This window comes from Amyelois transitella, chromosome Z (assembly GCF_032362555.1).
Source record: "Amyelois transitella isolate CPQ chromosome Z, ilAmyTran1.1, whole genome shotgun sequence".
NCBI lineage: Eukaryota > Metazoa > Arthropoda > Insecta > Lepidoptera > Pyralidae > Amyelois > Amyelois transitella.
In genome coordinates, this window is record NC_083535.1 from 979102 (window position 1) to 1000231 (window position 21130).

The 21130-nt window shown below is 37.8% G+C and overlaps 1 protein-coding gene across 1 annotated transcript; it reads right to left on the minus strand.

Annotated features, from left to right (window-relative positions):
- Window positions 1–34: 34 nt before the first annotated feature.
- On the minus strand, window positions 35–20167 carry LOC106130606 (staphylococcal nuclease domain-containing protein 1). Its single transcript, XM_013329497.2, has 11 exons — window positions 19985–20167; window positions 19520–19641; window positions 9911–10067; window positions 8861–9007; window positions 7634–7804; window positions 6925–7150; window positions 5070–5286; window positions 4512–4715; window positions 2987–3965; window positions 2087–2326; window positions 35–1451 (listed from the first exon to the last, which is right to left on the minus strand). Exons 1-11 carry the CDS (start codon window positions 20033–20035, stop codon window positions 1278–1280), a joined length of 2688 nt encoding a protein of 895 aa, XP_013184951.1. The 5' UTR covers window positions 20036–20167; the 3' UTR covers window positions 35–1277.
- Window positions 20168–21130: the final 963 nt, after the last annotated feature.

Genomic DNA, 21130 nt, shown 5'->3' on the forward strand with positions numbered 1-21130 from the left:
TTGTTTCATTACCCCATACCCAATAAAACAAAAATTAATTTCCTAAAATATTTATTTCAATATACCAAGTGTATTTAACAATTCACGCACCGTTTGGTACTCTAGTATGTAAACAGATTTATATACCACATAAATATTATATCGGGAGAGAGGTAGGTCCTTCAATATGCTTGCAAGTACGAAATACGATGAGCTATAACTATGGTATCAATAAAGAGCCAGCCTTAGATAATACATCCAGTATTCATACTTTACATCAACATACACGGATTTATTTATATAGAAACAGCAGACAACTACAAAAGGAAAACATTAGTCAATTATGCTATCTGAGCGCAAATAAATAATTAAATAACAACGAAAATATAAATCTACATTATGTTTATTGCTGATATACAAAAAACGGTAAAAATGTAAATATTATTATGATCAACAATTTGCTTTTTATTATAAATTTATTATAATTCTGATACATTTGTAGATAAAATATACAAATTCAGTTCATTAAATTATATAATGTATATTTAGGTAAGTCAAGTCGAAGAGTGTAGGGGTTACCCTTGTCGTGTAACCGTATTTCGCAAGAGTGTGGCCACTCCCCACAAGCAGGATCCTCTCGGGACAGAGGGAACATCGAGATAATGTCAATATTCATATATCTATTTGTCACACAATGTTAACATTCACAACATTTAATATTCATCAATGAATGATTTACTGAGAATTAACATTTACAACAGAGTTTATATAATTGCATGCGGAGTCATTACAATGTTACTGATTGAAACACCAACCACTCAGGAGCACTTTCAAGTATTATTGAATTATTTTGCCATCGCGTTATCACACGGATCCTTTAAAAAAAAGAAAAACAAAATCTGCATCTCGGTTAAAAAGTACAAACAAAAGCAACAACAAAAAAAAAACCAAAAATACAAACATCAAAAATTAGTAAAACAAACAATATGTCAAACTCGGCAGATCACTTTCACAGAAACAGTTCAAACTATTCAAACCATGACATTGGCAGAATCACCCAAAGTCCGGTGGAAGCCATAATATAGAAAAGAAAGAAAGAATGTACACGTATGTATGTAGTTGTGTAAAAAAGGAGCGTATGACAACACGAAATCAAAATTCACTTTCACTTCACTGAACACAGTCGTTTACAATAGATTTACGATGGCGTATATGATCATCTCGGCGTGTTGGGCCTTGCACGTGCCACAGTGCCTGGTGTGAGACGGCGACATTGTGGCATCGTAGTAGGGCGTATACTAGCGTCGCGCCCCGAACTCCACCGCGTCGTCGTCGGTGATGTCGCCGTGACGCCACAGGTTGAGTCTGGAGCTCTTGGCGTGGTCCTGGGCGGCTCTGTACTCGGCCACGAGGCCCGCCAGCCGGTGGTCGCGCACGCTCTCCATGAGAACTAGGCCCTCTTTGATCAGGTTCTGTGAAAGAAAATGAAATGGCTGTATGAATAAATGTGGTGATTCTTTACAAATGAAAACTTCTTTACTCTGAAAATAGTGTTCAGTTCGAAAGTAAGGTTTTGTTGCAGTTTAAAGCAAGTGGGAATACAATACCTATGCTATTTTTTCAGTTCACGTTATAATAATAATTTGTGAAGTTTATTTGCATTACAATCAAAAGAGGTCCTATCAAAATTCCTTATGGTAAGAAATTTAGATTCAATTCAACCAACAATTTTAGATTTTCTGACTATAGATAAAAACTCATACTCTTGCTTTATCAGAAGAAAAGAAGCTTCAGAAAATCTCTTGATTACGACCAAGAGATTCTCCAAGCCTTAAGAGAATAGCACACATTTATTTTCATAATTGGATACAAAGGTATCACTTATTGACATCACATAACATAAATCTAATTGTATCTACTACCGCTTCCAAAGCGCATGTGTAGAAGAAGCGGCGGAACAAACCACACTGCAGCATTTTCACCGAACATCAATTTACAAATAAATATCTCTTAAATATAAATCGTGGACAAATACACATAGTCTAAAAAAAAAAAAAAGTATAAAATCAATAATTTAACACTTTGAATGATATCAAAATAACAATACCTTTCCAAGATCAGTATTAGTATTGGGGTCGACAAGAGTGACCGCCGGCGGCGACCCTCTCGTCTCCACGTTGAGGAGCAGCTTCTTGTTCAGGGTGTCCGCGGAGAAGGCGGCGACGGCCTCGTTCCTGTCATCCGGGTCTGAAGGGAACTTCACGCAGCACAGGACGTATTCGGTCGCGTACGGCGGGTCGCTTTCCGTCCCGGCGGGGAGCAGGGCGAGCCGCGTTATGTTCACGATCTGTTTGGAAAACAATTGTACTAATTAAGAATACCGTTCAACTGTAACTTTAGTTTAGAAACCGCCGAGCTTGCATGAAGAGAGTTATGAATGTGGATGAAGCGAAGCAAGTATGCAGAGATCGTGGCAAGTGGAATGAGGTAGTCTCTGTCTACCCCTCCGGGGAAGAGGCGTGATTTTATGTATGTATGATGTTCAACTGTAAATAATAATTATATTGCCTATTACCTGAAATTAAACAATGAAATAGCAATAGTATAACAGTATATTTTTAAGGGCTTTGCAATTGATTTCAAAGGGAACTGACCCACGGTCAAGACCTATATTTATCTTTCATCTCCTACGAAGGCTTCCGCTGAAAGAGAGCTCAGCTGTGATAATTTTACTCTAATTAGACTTCGTGATGTGGTTCCCGGCAAATACAAAAAAGAATAGGACCACTCCATCTCTTTCCCATGGAGGTCTTAAAATTCTCTCTTTTTTTAAGCAATGGGCTAGCAACCTGTCACTATTGGGTCTCAATGCTATCATTACACTAAACAGCTGAACGTGGCCATTCAGTCCTATCAAAACTGTTGGCTCTGTCTACCCCGCAAGGGATATAGACATGACCATATTTACATGATTCAAGTAAAGTGTGCTTCGATAATGTCCACTCACCTCTCGGTTGCCATAATCAATGTAAAGTATATGGGCCATTTTGTCCTCGGTAATCTTCTCCACTTTGGACCTGTACCACTGGTCGTCCATGGTGAAGCGCGCTGCGCAAATCTGTCCCCTTCTCGGCACATACGACCCCGGCAGAGGGGCATTCGTCTTGAACTCCTGGTGAATCTTCTCCATCAACGCCTCCAATTTGGAGCCGTGATCAACATGTTGAGCGTAAAAGTTCCCTTCTCCAGTTATCTCAGTGATCACAACCTTCTCATATTTCACTACGCGGTCTTGTATCGGTGCATTCCTCTCTTTCTCAACCTCCTTCTCAACTTCGACAAAGTCCTTCCATATACCGATACGCTTCTTCATAGCGTTCTCTTCGGCTGTCTTGATTGCCCGTGCGAACTCCGAGGTCTCGGCCGTGTGGTGCATGGAAGAGAGCCCGTGTTCCACCAGAGCGACGGAGAGGTTCTCATTATCGATCCACAGCCAGCCGATGAAGTTGCCACCCTTGTCCATTTCCTCGATGGTGACATTCACATCGTGTTGCAAGCACTTCTCTTTGGTGAACTGTAGCGCTTCTTCACCAAATGGTTCAGCATCTTGCATCGGTCCACCCCCCACAGTGGGCCTGGCTCCGCGGGGGCAATTGATGCCAGCGAGCAGGAAAGTGACCAACACAGATTCTTTGGGAATGTAGATCCTCATTCTGGATCCGCTGGCAACGAATTCGACTGTGGCTTCCGTTTTCTGAGCTCGCTTCAGGAACGGGAAGAACTTCCTGGCTTTTGCGGCGTCTCCGCTCGTGTCCTGAATGCGATGAGTGGGGATGTCTTTCTTGGCGTGCACTCCGAGCGAGCCCTGCTTGGCTTTCTGTTCCGCCTCGAGCAGCTTGTCGTAGTGGGAGCTTCGCTGGTCATTGTCGTTCCTGTACTTCACCACTGTTGCGTAGCCCTTCGACACTAGCGCTTCGGCGATGTTGCTGTAGGGTTAAAAGGGGCTTGTGAGTTTTGATGGGCATATTCAGAAAATAAGTAATCTAGTTAATAAACTGTATTATTATTATAATTTTTTTAACTAAAAGCACTTAGAAGTGCACTTTTACAATGCCAATATAACATTCGAAAGAAGAGTAAAAATAGCGATGGCAAAATAAAAGAAAGTCTCCTTTTAGCCTCGTCAATTTATGAGCTTTCTTTTTTTAAACCACACAATGAATTTTCGGGCACTCTTTTATTCAAACTCATTCAAGAAGATTTACAATTACAAAAAAAATATATTTTAGTGACAGCGGTGGGATATCCATACTTTACGTAGTAGGGTTCAGATTTTGATAAAATTTTGTATGTAAATAATTGTCCATGTCAAATATAAGCATTATATGTTTCCCGAAATATCTTACAAGACCGAGTACATAATTACAAGTAATTACTTTAACGTGGGGCATGTCTGTACTGTTTGCGTCACCATATGAACAATGCAATAAATTATTGAGTATTGAGATATATGTCTTCAGCAATAAACATACATAGCACCCGCCACGACCGTGCAGCAAGTCTTCTCCGGGAAGTTGTCTTTGGCCGGCTGAATGTAGTCCACGGTCACGTTCACCTTCTTCCCCACCAGCTTCTTGCGGAGAAACTCCCGCGCCTCGAACATCCAGGGAATGTCGTACAGTGGCTTGAAGCCTTTTGGACGCGGCGACTGCTTGCCCTCGTCGTCTGGGCTGTTCCTAAATAGTACGAAAAGGAATATTATAAACTACCTATTGTACTAAAATTAAATTTAATTGTGCCGTGTGGTTTTCGGCAACAATAGAAAATAGAATACGACTACTCCAACTCTTTCTTCGTGGATGTCGTAAAAGGCGACTAAGGGTTTGGTTTATAAACTTGGGATTCTTCTTTACCGCGACGGGCTAACAACCTGATGACTGTTACTATTTGAATCCAAATTCTATCATTACGCCTAAAAGCCGAACGGGGCTTATTCAAGACAGGCTCCGTCTGCCCCGCAAGGGGCACACACGTGATTATATGTAAGCGTGTAAGAAAAATCGAACAAAAAAAAAAAAAAGAAAACATACTTTTCTCTGGGCGGCCTGATGCTGGCCAAGAAGATCTTCTTCGTCGCGTTATTGGGCATCTTCACCACCAGGGCGTCACCGTTCACCACTTCCATGACAGTGGCGGTGAACTCCTTGTCCTTGGCCGCTATGATGGGCGCGTTGCTCACGTAGTTAGTCCAGATGCGCAGCTTGGCGTCCTTCGCCGCCTTCTCAGCCTGCCTGAGGGTGGACGCGCCTGGAACAAAAGAAACATACATACATATGGTCACGTCTATATCCCTTGCGGGGTAGACAGAGCCAACAGTCGAAAAGACTGAATGGCCACGTTCAGCTATTTGGCTTAATGATAGAATTGAGATTCAAATAGTGACAGGTTGCTAGCCCATCGCCTAAAAAGTATCCCAAGTTTGTAAGCTTATCCCTTAGTTAACAAAAGAAAAATTGTTTAAAAGACTGTCTAGTCTAGTTTTAATACTAGCTGTTAATTTAAATTGTTTAATTTAGCAATTTAGCCTAGGAATAAAAATAAACACGCCCATTTTAATGAATCATTAGCCAAATGCCAACGGACATTTTGCTTTTTACATATTAAAATATAAACTAGTTTTTTTTTTCTGACACACAGTTCCTGATGTATGCGTAAACATCCAGGTTGCATTTTTGTAACCTAGTGACAGTGCCACCAGTCTTGAATTGACTGATAAGTCACGCTCAGCTGTTTGGCTTAGTGATAGAATTGAGATTCAAATAGTGACAGGTTGCTAGCCCATCGCCTAAAAATTGAATCCCAAGTTTATAAGCCTATCCCTTAGTCGCCTTACTTTACTTCTAAATAATATAATTATAAAAAAATACTGGAAAACATAATTCCGGTAAGCCTCATTGAAACGTGAAGCCATACTGGAACACTCAAATTACTTCGGAGACGGGTAAGCGCACACGGTTCAGCTTACCATTTAAAAGAATGCATTGTAATCATTTGCGTACATTCTACAATGATAATGCGCGTTAATGCGGAGTTCTGACGCCAAAGTGTTTTATGTAAGTATTCTTTAAGAATACAATGGTTTTCGCTAAATTGTTAACGTTTTCGTAAGAGGTCAAGTCAGGTTTGCATGAATAGAGTTATATGAATGTGAATGATACGAGAGATGTAGGAGATCATGGCGAGTGGAAAGATGTAGTCTCTGTCTACCCCTCCGGGAAAAAGGCGTGATTTTATGTATGTATGCCAAGTCAAGAGTGCTCAAAACCGTCAAATTAGCGTGAAAACATTGCTGAATGCGGACGAAGCAAATTAATTACAAAGAATCACAGTGGAAAGATATTGTCTCTGCCTACCACTCCGGGGAAGAGTAGCGGCGGCGTAAACTGCACTGCAGCGTTTGCATCAACGCTGCAGTGCAGTTTACGCCGCCGCTTCTTATACACTGGTTCTTTGGCACAGGCTAGCAACCTGTCACTATTTGAATCACAATTCTATCATTAAGCCAAACAGCTGAACGTGGCCTTTCAGTCTTATCAAGACTGTTCTCTATATCTACCCCGCAAGGGGTATTGACGTGATTATATATATGTACATGACATGTATGTATGTTAATGCAAAAATCTCACCAGACTCCATGACAGCTAGCGATGTACATCCTACTACTATTATAAAGGCGAAAGTTTGTATGGATGTATGGATGTTTGTTACTCTTTCACGCAAAAACTACTGAACCGATTACCATGAAATTTGGTATGTAGGTAGCTGAAGACCCAGAATAACACATAGGCTACTTTTTATCCCAGAGTTCCCGCGGGATTGATAGGGTTTCCATGCGGACGAAGTCGCGGGCGGCCTCTAGTGTATGTATATATATAAAAATCTCACCAGACTTCATGACAGCTAGCGACCAATCCACGCATCTGCCGAACCCCTGCCTCAGCAGCGCTTCAGCGATGTTCCCCTGAGGGTGCAATATGGTGCCCACGAACACGTTGTTGTTCACCGACTCCAGCACCACCTCCACGTCTTTCTGGAGAAGGCGGGACTCGACGAAGTAGCGGGCTTCGTCCGCGTACGGCTCCGAGTCGCCATCTTGTTTTACGGTTGGACACTGTTTTTGTGAAAAGAAAATGTTAATTACATTGACAGAGTTCATAAATATTGGGTGTTAAAGATTTTATGACTATTAAGACTGCTTTGTTCTTAATAACATACATACATACATCATGTGTGTCTCCCATTGGGGTACATACCTACATACATAAAATCACGTCTCTTTCCCGCTGCCCTGGTATAACTAAAATGCCGTTATCTGCCAAATCCTTGTTTTAAGTAAAACGTCAAAAACTGCGGCAAAAATTTAAACTGATGCCATTCATCAATGAGAACGCCTATTTATGACTTAAAGGTAACAAAAAGTCGTATATACAGATTGAAAGAGATTTTTTTTCTTATTTTACTGGTAAAAATGGTGTAAATCCTGATGTCAGATAATGGCATTTTAGTTATACCACGGCAGCCGGAGGGGTAGTCAGAGACTACCTCTTTCCACTTGCCACGACCTCTGCATATTTCCTTCGCTTGTATAACTCACCCTGATTCCAGACAGCATCAAAGTGATCTGGTAGTAGTCTGGAAGCAGACACACACGAAGCGTGGAGCCGTCTCTCACGTACTCTATGATAGCCTTGATCGGGTGACCGTTGTGCTTGTTCACAAACTGCTTCGGATTGTCGATGGTCGGTTTGATTTCACGCACGTGGTCCTGACGGAGAGAGGAATATTGATTATTTGACGGCCTTTGTGGCGCAGCGGTAGTGTGCTTGTCTGTGTCAACGGGGGTTCGAATCCCGGCCAGGGCATGGTGGGAAAATAACTTTTTCTGATTGGCCTGGGTCTTGGATGTTTATTTATATGAGTACTTATTATAAAATATAGTATGATTGAGTTGGTATCTCGTAACACAAGTCTCGAACTTCGAGGCTAACTCAATCAGTGTAATTTATATTGTTTTGTAATTAATTTATAACTATTTTTGTATTGTAACCATTATGGATAGCAACGATAGCGATTTTTGACAACTGTTGGTCTTCCTGATAAATAAAATAGAATTTTAGAAAATTTGGTACCTAAATGTAATTAATTTTCCATTCCAACAAGAGCGCCTGTAGTAGAATCTGTATGTTGCCAGGTTAAATTGCGTTTGGCGCAAAACGGCACAGGTTCGAATCCCAACCCGACCATGTACCAATGACTACTTTCTCAGTTAGGTACATTAGTTTGAATACTAATCTACGATCTTACGGTGAGCGAAAACATCGTGAGGAAACCTGCACATTCAGGCAACTGGATGTGTAACCATGATCGATCCAATGCAGGTAAGGTTCCACTGCAAAGGTTGCGGAGGTCAGATGGGAGTCGCTTTGTGTTAAAAACTGTCTCACCCAATCTATGGTCGAAGTCATACCCCGGGATCCTCTCCAGAATGATGAGGATGTAACCGGGACTAAAGCCAGGAGGAAGAAGGTATCACTTATTGACGTCACATAACTTTAATCTATATCAACTACCGCTTCGAAAATGCATGTGTAGAAGAAGCCTCAACAAACTACACTGCAGCATTTTCACCGGACGTCAATTTACTAATATTTTATCTTTGGATGTACCTAGTTTCACTCTCTGCCACTAAATTTAGAGGCCCCGAGTTCGATTTTACCGACACAACATTGTCCACTCCGCCATGACATCAGTTTGAGACGCAAATCATCTTACGACGTTAGACGTTTCTCCAAAGAAACCCTGGCTGGAGACCATGACTCACCTGCAGATCCGACCCCCAAATGCCCTTGCCCTGTGACTTGGCGACGTCTTCGATCTCCACGAGCCTCTTCAGCTGAGGAATGTTTCTGCCGCCCTCCCTCACCCTGACCAGCCCTTCAGCGAGCAGGGCGTCTGTCACATTCTCGTCCTGTGACAGGAATACCGATTATTGTTAACACGAAGCCTGCCATAGTAGATTTGCTAATACAAAGATTATATACCTGTCAGTCACCGGTGACTGACATGACAGTCTGTGTTAAATCAACTGCGTTCTCAATTCCATCATAAAGCCGAACAGCTGAACGTGGCCTTTCAGTGTTTTCAAGTCTGTTGGCTCTGTCTACCCCGCAAGGGATGTAGACGTGATTATATGTAGGTATGTATGTTAACTGCGTCTTCGTTCGCCTTCGTTAATGTCAATAAATAAAAGATGGCCACCTAAAATTATAATATGAGGTAGTTTTTAAATTGGACCAAGCCTAAAATATCAGGGAAAATCGCATTTCAATCCGTTAGGTAGATATAGACAGAAAAATAGATAAAACTCTTTATTGCACCATAAGAGTAAAACATACAAAACAGCACAAAGCAGATACGAGTTGTTGCAAAGGCGGACTTATCGCTAATGCAATCTCTTCCAGTCAAATAAGCAATAATCAGTTAGGTAAGCAATAGTTTTCGCGTTATTTGAGTACAAATATGCATACATACATACATATGGTCACGTCTATGTCCCTTGCGGGGTAGACAGAGCCAACAGTCTTGAAAAGACTGAATGGCCACGTTCAGCTATTTGGCTTAATGATAGAATTGAGATTCAAATAGTGACAGGTTGCTAGCCCATGGCCTAATAAAAAGAATCCTAAGTTTGTAAGCCTATCCCTTAGTCGCCTTTTACGACATCCATGGAAAAGAGATGGAGTGTTCCTATTCTTTTTTGTATTGGTGCCGGGAACCACACGGCACTGGAATGGCACAGGAGGAATTAAATGTATAAGTTGTATAATTTTATCTTTCACATACAAACACACACACACAAGAAAATTCTTACCTTTGTGGGGTCTTTTCCAGCCCAGACGGTGCCGTATTCTCTGGTGGCCGAGTTGGGGGGCTTCTCGGCGGTGAAGATCACTTCCTTCCCCACCAGCTTCTTCCTCAAGAACTCCCGGGCTTCCCACGCGTACGGCTCATCTTTTGTCTCGATATCACTGTTGGAAAACGTATTTGTTTATATTTCAATCGAAAAGTATAGTCGGGTGTAGGGTCCTTCAATGAATTTGTTTATATATCCCATTCGAAGAGTATGGTCGGGTGTAAAGATTCCTTTAGTCGATGACCTTGCATGAAGAGAGTTAAAAATGTGGGTGATAGGAGTATGTAGAGATCGTGACAAGTGGAAATGGCCCTTTGTGCAAATCGGTGTGATTTTGTGTAGATTCATAATATTCAGTGGCTAGAAATCTATGAAGATATATGAACCTGGGTGAAGGTTGGTGAGCGATTTAGTACCTACTTTCCTTCCTTGAAATTGCAAAAAATGTGAATGATAACCTATAGGGAAGATTTTTAACGATATCATATGTATAACTTTCTTTTTAATCAAAGTATAGGGTGGAAAATAAAATGTAATAAGAATACAGGTATATTGAGAATCATAGATAGATCCATAAATTAACCATTTAACCGTCGCGGACAACTTGAGCCGTATATCGGAAACTTGGCTGACACTAACGCCATTTCAAAGTGTCCAAATTAATACCACATTAAAACCAACAAAACCATCGTTCGTTAAGGAACTGAACTCCTAAACTTATCATTAAATTAATTTATTTAAATTTCATTGCACTCCGTGCAAAAAAGGGGATTTCATTCACTCCTCCCATTGGTGGTCAGTGAGTGAGTTAGGCGTTAATTTGCATTCAAATCATGCGCACAACTGCAACTTCAGTTTTACAAGTTCCGTGTGCACTAGGAACGTAACAATGCGCAATTAATTGCCACTCAAAAGTTGTCCCCAGCTGACAAACGAACTTCTGACGCTATCCGTTGAATAACCTAAATATTCTACTAATATTATACACTAGCTGTGCCCGCGACATCGTCCGCGTGGAATGATTATTTTGGGCATCATTGAAGCCCTCAAGGATGAATAATTTTACCCGTTTTTTTTTCACATTTTCCATTATTTCTTCGCTCTTAATAGTTGCAGCGTGATATTATATAGCATAAAGCCTTCCTCGATAAATGGTTTATATAACACAAAAAGAATTTTTCAAATCGAACCAGTAGTTCCTGAGATTAGCGCGTTCAATCAAACAAACTCTTCAGCTTTATAATATTAGTATATATTCCAAGTTTTTGAAGATGTGAGGATTTATTCGTGTTACTTTTTCACGGAAAAAATTCTGAAATGTTTTACATACAACTTTGCTGTAATATAGCTTAGATATTTAAATATCATAAAAGGTAAATAAAAAAAATACATAGATTTCAGGCAGATGACGATGATGATATAATGACGCTTCTATTCCGGAGCAACAGTCATACAAAATCTACCTCACCGTCTTTTCATGATAGTAACAAGTCATCTATCGCAAAATCCCACTTGATGTGACCCTCTCCGCATGACCGAAAACTCCAAGCATTCTCTTTTCAATTCCTGTCACCATATCTTCATACACGTCACAGCTTACCCTTACCACGCTGTTCCATATCCTGTCACTCAATTTAACGCCAATCATACTCCTTAACGCTCTCATTTCCACCGCGTATACTAACATTAACACAAGGTATATTTCAATGTTATTATTTATTATGTGCCTAATATTATGTATGTAAAATGCGAGTAAGGGATAGGCTTGTAAACTTGAGATTTCTCTTTTAGGCGACAGACTAGCAACCTGTTACTATTTTCATCTCAATTCTATCATTGAGCCAAAAAGCTGAACGTGGCATATCAGTCTTTTTAAGACAGTTGGCTCTGTCTACCCCGCAAGGGATATAGCAGAATTATATGTATCTAAGTTATTTATTATTATTATTACTGAAGAGAATAAGAAATGAACAATAAAACAACAACAATGTACCGAAAATTATTAAAAAAATATATCAGACAAAGCATTAAAATTAAAAAAACGGGAATAAAAATACTCGCTACCCCATTTCAAACAGCAGTCTGGACCGGGATAAGCCTAATAGGTTCCAGCGAGGAGAAATTTAATCAATACGAGCAAAATGTACGTTGTACGTACCTACGTATTGTAAATATTAAAGCCGGCTTATGTTCGCCGCTATGAGAGTACGGGTACAACGGTAAATCCCCTTTTTCAAATCCCGTGGGGGTACCGGGAAATCCTCTTTTAGTGTTACGCTACATTCGGGAAAATACACGATAAATTTTGATCCTTCCACTGTAGGAAATAAAGTGTACCTATGTCAGTAACTGAAATAGTATATTTATTTTTAAAACTTAGTTTAATTTTATTACTAAACACCGGTTAAAATTTTCAGTAAGTATTAAACTATAATAAGCATTTTTACTGAATTATCTATTTCCTTTATTGTTTGCCGGTTGACTGGAAGAGATCCCTTCATGGGATAAGTCCGCCATTGCAAGTGATTTGTCTCTTTTATAACTATGTACTTACTATTTTCTTGTTACTGTGTAAATTTCTATGCAATAAAGATATAACAAATAAACAATGTATAGTCCGTTAGTGCGACCTAATCATAATATCATCATCTGAAGCACATATCGGAACGCTTAGTATTGCGGTCTCGCAAAAAGTATTATTCATCTTTCGCTTCAGATTTGTTTGAAAACTTTATCAGATTCAAGAGCTGAACTTGCTCGGAGAGTTTGGCGGGCGTGCGAGAACCGTATAACGAAAAATAACTTCGTTTGCATTGTACAAGAAGCGACTATTTCGTTCGTCTTTAAGTACTGTTATATTATTATATAGTGTGTGGTTCCCGGCACTAGTGATTCTTTTTTAGGCGATGGGCTAGCAACCTGTCACTATTTGAATCTCAATTCTATCATTAAGCTAAACAGCTGAACATGGCCTGAGTCTTTTTTTAGATTGTTGGCTCAGTCTTCCCCGCAAAGGATATAGACGTGACCATATGTATGTATGTATGTTCCCGGCACCAATATATAAAATAATAGGGCCACTCCCATCTCATTTCCCGTGGATGTTGTAAGAGGCGACTAAGGCTTATAAACTTGGGATTCTTATTTTAGGCGATGAGCTAGCAACCTGCTAGCAATTTAATTACCTAACTGGTGATGATTTAATCCATTTTAATTTTATGTCACAACTTTCGCAAGAATGCAGCTTAAGTAAACTAATTACTTCATTAATTATTAAGTACACTATTAAGCAAATAACAAATTTATCAGTTATCAATGTAATGATTGATAATCGTTACTTAAATGCATTTATTTACATTACTATTTCGCCTCATCTTTAACAATTTGTTTGAAACTCAGAAATCTGTATATAATCATTCCGATTTATATTTTTTTCAACTTCATATTTATCTGCAATTCGATCTATTCTGTCAACAAAATCGATCTATTTGTTTAAAACGTAAAATATTCTTAATATTGGCATGATAATAACTTATGTTATAACTTAAGGCAGAAGGTCCTTTAACTAGAGACTAAATAAATTAACCGACTTTGTATTACATGGATCTCACAACTTTTACGGTAGAAAGACTGAGCTGCGAGACTTGGGTTTTTTTTACAGGATGTTTTTGATAGCATATCATTTGAATAATAAGAATTTAAAATTATACTATTATTCTCGTCAAATTGTCGACTAGTTTTTGTCGGCGGCTACGCCCGCGTGAAATGTCCTTTTCCGTATGTAATGTATGTTCAGCGGTTTAGACGTAAAGGACAGATTGACACACTTAAAAATTTATAATACCTAAATTGTAGTAATTTTCAGTTCATTATGTCAACCTAACATGCCCTGAGTTTATTCTTTTAAAATATTCCTCTATCAATTTCATTCATAAATACTAAATGGACAATACAAAATATTTTTACTGTTTTCTTGTAAGTGGATGATAGAATATAAACCATATTACGACGGATGATTTCAGTTAAGAAGCTCTCACTCGCCGACAATAATGTTTAAGAGGATTTATATATTGTCATAACAAAAAACATATTATTAAGTTTAATTTATTATGTACAACCCAATATTGTTTGTCTATTTTCCTGGCGAAATTATTTTCGGGGGAAATTTTCATAGAAATAAATAATGGCCATGTTACAAGTTTCCTTTAGCTATTAAGTTTGGTTTAATATTCTGATGTACAAACAAATTGAGTGTAGGTAAATGATAATTGGAATTGATTCTCCCTAAACCGATGGAAAGCTTGATTAAGCTACAATATAAACTATTACCTACTTCAACGGATAATATACGTCGTACAAAAACACTAACAGAAGAACCCTGCTCTTGTATTGTAGGTATTATTTATCTACTAGAGGCCGCCCGCGACTTCGTCCGCATGGAAACCCTATCAATCCCGCGGGAACTCTGACATAATAAGTAGCCTATGTGTTATTCTGGGTATACAGCTACCCACATACCAAATTTCATCGTAATCGGTTCAGTAGTTTTTACGTGAAAGAGTAACAAACATCTTGACATACTCACAAACTTTCGCATTTATTAATGGTTTACGACGAGCTTGCATGAATAGATTGACGAATGTGGATGAAGTGGAAAAGGTAGCCAGATATCTTGGTCTTTCGCTTCATCCACATTCATAACTCTCTTCATGCAAGGTCGGTTGATTTGAATACCTACTCTTGACGTGACATTATGCCAGTACGTCCTTAATTTGATCAAAGTATATAGGTATGGTTACTTTATTATTTAAGTAAGTTTTAAAACTCTGTGCCGGCGTGATCTCGGGGTGATAAGAGTTCAAATCGCAGTGCGGCCATCCGTCAATTACTTACTCTTAAAGTAACGGATGTATACGTAGATATAGAAATGAAATAAGACAATAGAAATACCATTTGTTTTCGAAACTATAAGAATAACGCGTATTTTCAGCGCATTCGTAAAGCTTTCAATTGAGATGGTATATGAAAAAGTTATGATAATTTATGGTAGCTACCATATCGCATTCGCAGTACTAATCACTTCTACAACCTTACATTATTCCTAATTCTATGGACGTGTTATTCAAATGGTAACAGATTTATTTACGGTGAATGAATACATAAATTCCGTCAAATGACTGTGTGAATAAGTGATGGAGGGCGTATCTGGCACTAAACGCTAGAACGATGGTGACTTATCAGGCGCTAACTTATTTTACAACTAGAGGCCGCCCGCGACTTCGTCCGCGTGGAATCAATCCCGCGGGAACTCCGGGGTAAAAAGCCTATATATAAAGTCTATATGTTATTCTGGGACTTCAGCTACCTACATACCAAATTTCATCGTACTCGGTTCAGTAGTTTCTGCGTGAAAGGGTAATAAACATCCATACTGACATCCAGACATCCTCACAAACTTTCGCATTTATAATATTAGTAGGATTTTTGAGCAGTTGTATTCTGTATTCTACATTGAAAACAAACACACACAAACTCTTTTTTTACAAACATACTTTCGCATTTTTAATATTAGTAGGTAGGCTATAATTAAAACATAAAATAAATGCAATATTGATTGGCAACCGATGACATTATTATGCTATTCGGATGCCAAATACTACATTTCGATCGTCACAAAGCAAATAACATAAGGTCGGCGGTCTTTGCACTGTGGCATTCGTACAAATATCACATGAACATTCACTTTTGTATGTATCTACGTACAAAAATATAGGTAGTCACGTCCATATTCCTTGCGGGGTGGACAGAGCCAACAGTCTTAATAGGCCGCGTTCAATTGTTCGGCTTAATGTTAGAATTGGGATACAAATACTGAGAGGTTGCTTGCCCATCGCCTAAAAGAAGAATCCCAAGTTTATTAAACCTATCCCTTAATCGCCTTTTATGCCATCAGTGTATGTATGTAAATTTTCTAATACCTAAACATCAAAAAAATATAGCAAAATAAAACGGAGTATAAACGTAACAAAGGCGAGCTTATCCTTAAAAGGGATCATTTACAAACAGAATCCTCAAATTGAGAGGAAAATCTATAGTTAGACTAGAATCCGTAAAGTTTAATATAATACTGGTAGATAAACCGTGTAGGAGTAACAAACAAAATACATACATTATAGTTGGAGAGCTAGTGAACCTTCCGAGTAACGGTCTTCCTGTACAGCTAAGCTCTTAGACTATTACTTTCGCATTTATAATTTATAACTTTTTTCGTCCGCAGTTTCGCCTGCATTAAACAAGAATCCCTGTTTTTCCTGTTCTTGTATTTAAAGTCACTATATTATGTCTTAGTAATAATTTTAATTAAAATAGGAAAACTGTAATGATACAAAAACAACGACAAAAAAAAACATTTCGCGTTTATATTATTAGTTACATACGTATAATACGTACATACTTACTTTGTCAATACTTTATACTAATCTAGTATGTAGCCTAATATATTCATTCATTCATTCATATAATCACGTCTGTATCATCATATGTCCAACAGTCTTGAAAGACTGATAGGCCACTTTCAGCTTAATGATAGAATTGATATTCAAATAGTCACAGGTTGCTAGACCCATCGCCTATAAGAACCCCAAGTTTAGAAGCCTATCCCTTAGTCGCCTTTTACGAGATCCGTGGGAAAGAGACGGAGTGGTCCTATTCTTATACACCCATACTAATCCTTCATGCTATTATATGTATGTATGTATGTATAAGACTCATACTTATCCTACATGTAATCACGTCCATATCCCTTGCGGGGTAGACAGGGAAGTAATGGGAAGTAATTATTATCGCAGCAATTATAACTCATACATTTAAAAACGCATAACACCTCGTTATACTGATAAACATTATATTTTCATTATTATCTATCTTATCTGTGTCTTACTATTATTATATATGTACGAAAATATATCAGACTAGCTGTGCCCGCGACTTCGTCCGCGTGGAATAGTTATTTTGGGCATCACTGAAGCCCTAAAGGATGAATAATTTTACCCGTTTTTTATTCTATTTTTCTCTAATATTCCGTTTTTCTTCGCTCTTAATAGTTGCAGCGTGATGATATACATATAGCCTAAAGCCTTCCTTAATAAATGGTCTATTCAACACAAAAATAATTTTTCAATTCGAACCAGTAGCTCCTGAGATTAGCGCGTTCAACAAACAAACTCTTCAGCTTTATAATATTAGTATAGAAGTATAGATGTGTGTTTATTCAACCAAGCAACAAGTTGCCACGCCAACTCCTAACGAGTTTGATTTGCATCCCTCCGATATGAATTTAAATCCAAGTCTTCAATCCAATTAAAAATATTTATTGCACTTCACATTATTATCACTTCAGTTAAAATCAGTCACTTCTTATTATATTCAGATTTATAACAGTTTAAGATTGATACATAACAATAATATTGCATTTCAGAAATACCTAATATGAGTTTATTATTGGAACCATGACAGACATTTTGTAGATATTAATTTGATTATGTTGTTGATTTGTTGAGCGGTGTTCATACATAGTAACATACCTACATACATATAGTTATATCCCTTGCGGGGTAGATAGAGCCAATAGTTTTGAATTGACTGAGGCCATGCCGAGCTTTATGGCTTTATGATAGAATTGAGAACATATTTACTTATAAAAATATCAATATTGTCATAATTTCGAAAACTTACCTTGCTTGTGAGCCATATACTTTGTGTTAAGTTAATTATAGATGGAATATATGTTAAAATAACTACATTGTTTGCTCTAAATTATGATGTTATATTTTGTAGCGTACATACATATTTTATTCAGAACTTATAAGCCTAAAGCATAAACATTGCTGCGATAATAAGTACTTCCCATTATTTCCCTGTCTACCCCGCAAGGGATATGAACTTGATTACATGTAGGATGAGATAAGTATGAGTCTTACACATGATTAGATATAATAGTATGAAGGATTAGTATGGGTGTATAACAAGTGAAATTAATAAAAGCATTCTCAAACATATCTTTTGATTTTCCATGATCATCGCAGAGCACTTCATTCCCATCATCCTCTTTCATCAATCCTTTTATGCTAGCTCATCAGTTTATGGTACTTTTGACTTAAACAATTACAGATGAAATAAAATAAATAAACATATCTTAATTAAAATACACATCAATACCCATCCAGTTTTCTTAAAAGGAGTTGTGAAGTTTTATACATACCCAGAAAATAATATACTCCGTCTACTGAGCAGTCATGTAAAAAGATATGTTATATTAAGTTATATGAGCATAGAATAGAGCATAGCCGTGTGGTTCCCGGCACTATTACAAAAAAGAATAGGACCACTCCATCTCTTTCCCATGGATGTCGTAAAAGGCGACTAAGGGATAGGCTTATAAACTTAGGATTCCTCTTTTAGGCGATGGGCTAACAACCTGTCACTATTTGAATCTCGGTTCTATCATTAAGCCAAATAGCTGAACGTGGCCATTCAGTCTTTTCAAGACTGTTGGCTCTGTCTACCCCGCAAGGGATATAGACGTGATCATATGTATGTATGTATGTATGTATGAGCATAGAAAGCATATATATATATATTGTATAGTAGACATAAGAAGGCTTGAATCAAATAGTTTTTCAATTATAAAATTTTTACATGCTCCACATTTTAAGCTGAATTTCCCTTGCCATCTGATGATCAAAGGGCACTTAGACAGTTCTTAGTAGAAAATATGAACAATATATGTTATACTAGTGATTTTGTATTCTATTATTTCTTCTAAATCTCATTGAAACTAACTGATCATTAAAACTACACCAAATTCAAATTTTGAACTGAATTTTGTGTAGTTTTAATGATATAAGCATGCATACTGATGCGTAGTGATGATGTCTTGACTAACACATACACCAACAAGTAAAAGTAGGTACTATTGATAAAATAATACTATCAATAATTTCTTTTATGACATCCATGGGAAAAAGATGTAGTGGTCCTATTTTTTTTTTATATTGGTGTTGGGAACCACACTGCAATAAACATATGCCCTGGAAATGGTACCAACATACTATTTGAAAACAAATAGTATGTTGTAGTATACACTATCAAATAGTATGTTGGTACCATTTCCTACAACAACAAGCTAATTCAGCTTTATGGGAATGCTTGGGCTATAACTAATACTTTCACAAATTTAGTGATTCAAGCCTTTTCAATTCTCAGCATATTTTACAAAACAATTAGATTGGTAAACATAGCTAAAATGTACCTGGATTGGGATTTTTAGACAAATCTGTTCAATTCGCAATAGCATTACACAACAAATAAAATTAGGAAGGCAATATCACTTTCATTCTGAAAAATAGCAAATGCATGAAATGAGGTAAAATATGTAACAATTTAATTGGAATTGTTGCAATAGAACCCTGGTAAATGATACATGACACTTTCCTAAGACTAAGTGATATTCAATATGCTGAGTCAGTAGACATGAGACAAAGTGCACACAAATAAATGATTACTTACTTATTTGCTGTCCTCTGGCGCGCTAGTTTCGGAGCCGTGACGCCGGACAGCGCGATCACCTTCTCCGGAGGTGGACCACCTTGGGGTTGCTTTCTTATTACTATCGTGTCCCCAGATAAAACCTAAAATGTTCATAAATAAGACATCAACCAACGGCAAGGACTCTGTACGGCACAAGAAATTAATCTTTATGAATGCACATATGACAATCTGAACGCGTCGCGACCTTCTTCTGGGCCACACAACATTCCATCTGGCAGGCACAAAATGAGACCCACAAATAATTTCACACTAACATTTACCAATTTATAGCTCCAAATTTTTTTCCCGTACAATTTAATCCCCGAAATATCCAATTTCTATGTATGGTATGGTGCCAACAAGGCAAAGTTTAGGAAATCGGCACGAGGTATCCACCTATGGTGTAGGCGAAATTATGAAAAAAACATAAAAATAATGTATTACCTGCTTCACTATTCCGATTTTATAAGCAGGAGTGGGTGCTGGTGCACTCATTTTTATTGTAAAATAAACTGTTTACACGGTCAACGAATGTAAAGATAAAAATTACTGACGACTGAACAACTAACTAGACGGGCGAAACGTGGCGGGCCGCCGGTGTTTCCACTTTCAAAAAATGGTTGACAATAGATAAAAACTGATTACTTTCTCCCCACACGCTACGCGATGGCTACGCGTCATCACTTTAGTGATGTGGCAATCCGTAAAAATCGGTAATAACCGTCGAACAGTGATTAACGGTTTAATTGACAAACTTAATAGCGAAAGCATTTAAATTTCTAATGTAAGCACAAACTGTTACCTTTAAGAAAATATGTGTCTATACCACAGACATATGTTTTATAATCTGTGGTTTATATGCGGGTGTACATACTTCAAATATTTTAAGTCTTTATTTTTCTCCCTAATAATACGACAATTTGTAAAAAGACTATCTATGTGTATATGAAGCTTTCATGGCTTATTATTTGGTATCAGTTTGGTATAGGTACATAAAGTAAAAAAAAATGGAACTCTGCTTGTCTGTCTCCCTGTCTGTCATATAAATAATCAACTTTTAGGGTAAATAATGTATCGTTATCATTACGTTTTAGGGCAAATGGTTTTACTTCTGGATATGAATCAAATGTTTAATGAAATTATGCCTCGTAATCAGATACAAGGTATTTTTTCAGGTAGGTAGGTATAATATATTAATATTTCATAAACATTGTTCGACGCTGGATATTCTCACAAGAACGAAACCCCAAAGCTATAATAAACCATTAAAGAGTTTTCATCTTTGTTTCAGTTTCCCGTTTTATATTATTATTTAGTATTATTGTGTAAGAATTCTTTTTTCTAACATTCTGAAACTAATAATCTTTTTCTAACATTCTTAAATTAAGATCTTATATATTAAACATTTTAGTATGATGCTACGTTATTGTGCTGATGTCTTCCTTTCGAAACTGTGCAGCTTTGCCTCAGACGAGGCATGATTCACAACACTTTTCCCATAAACCAGAGAGTTAGAACTTTCGACCAATCAGCGTTCAATTCATGTACCATAGAGTTATTTTGTTAGCGATCGGGGAACCGCGGTAAATT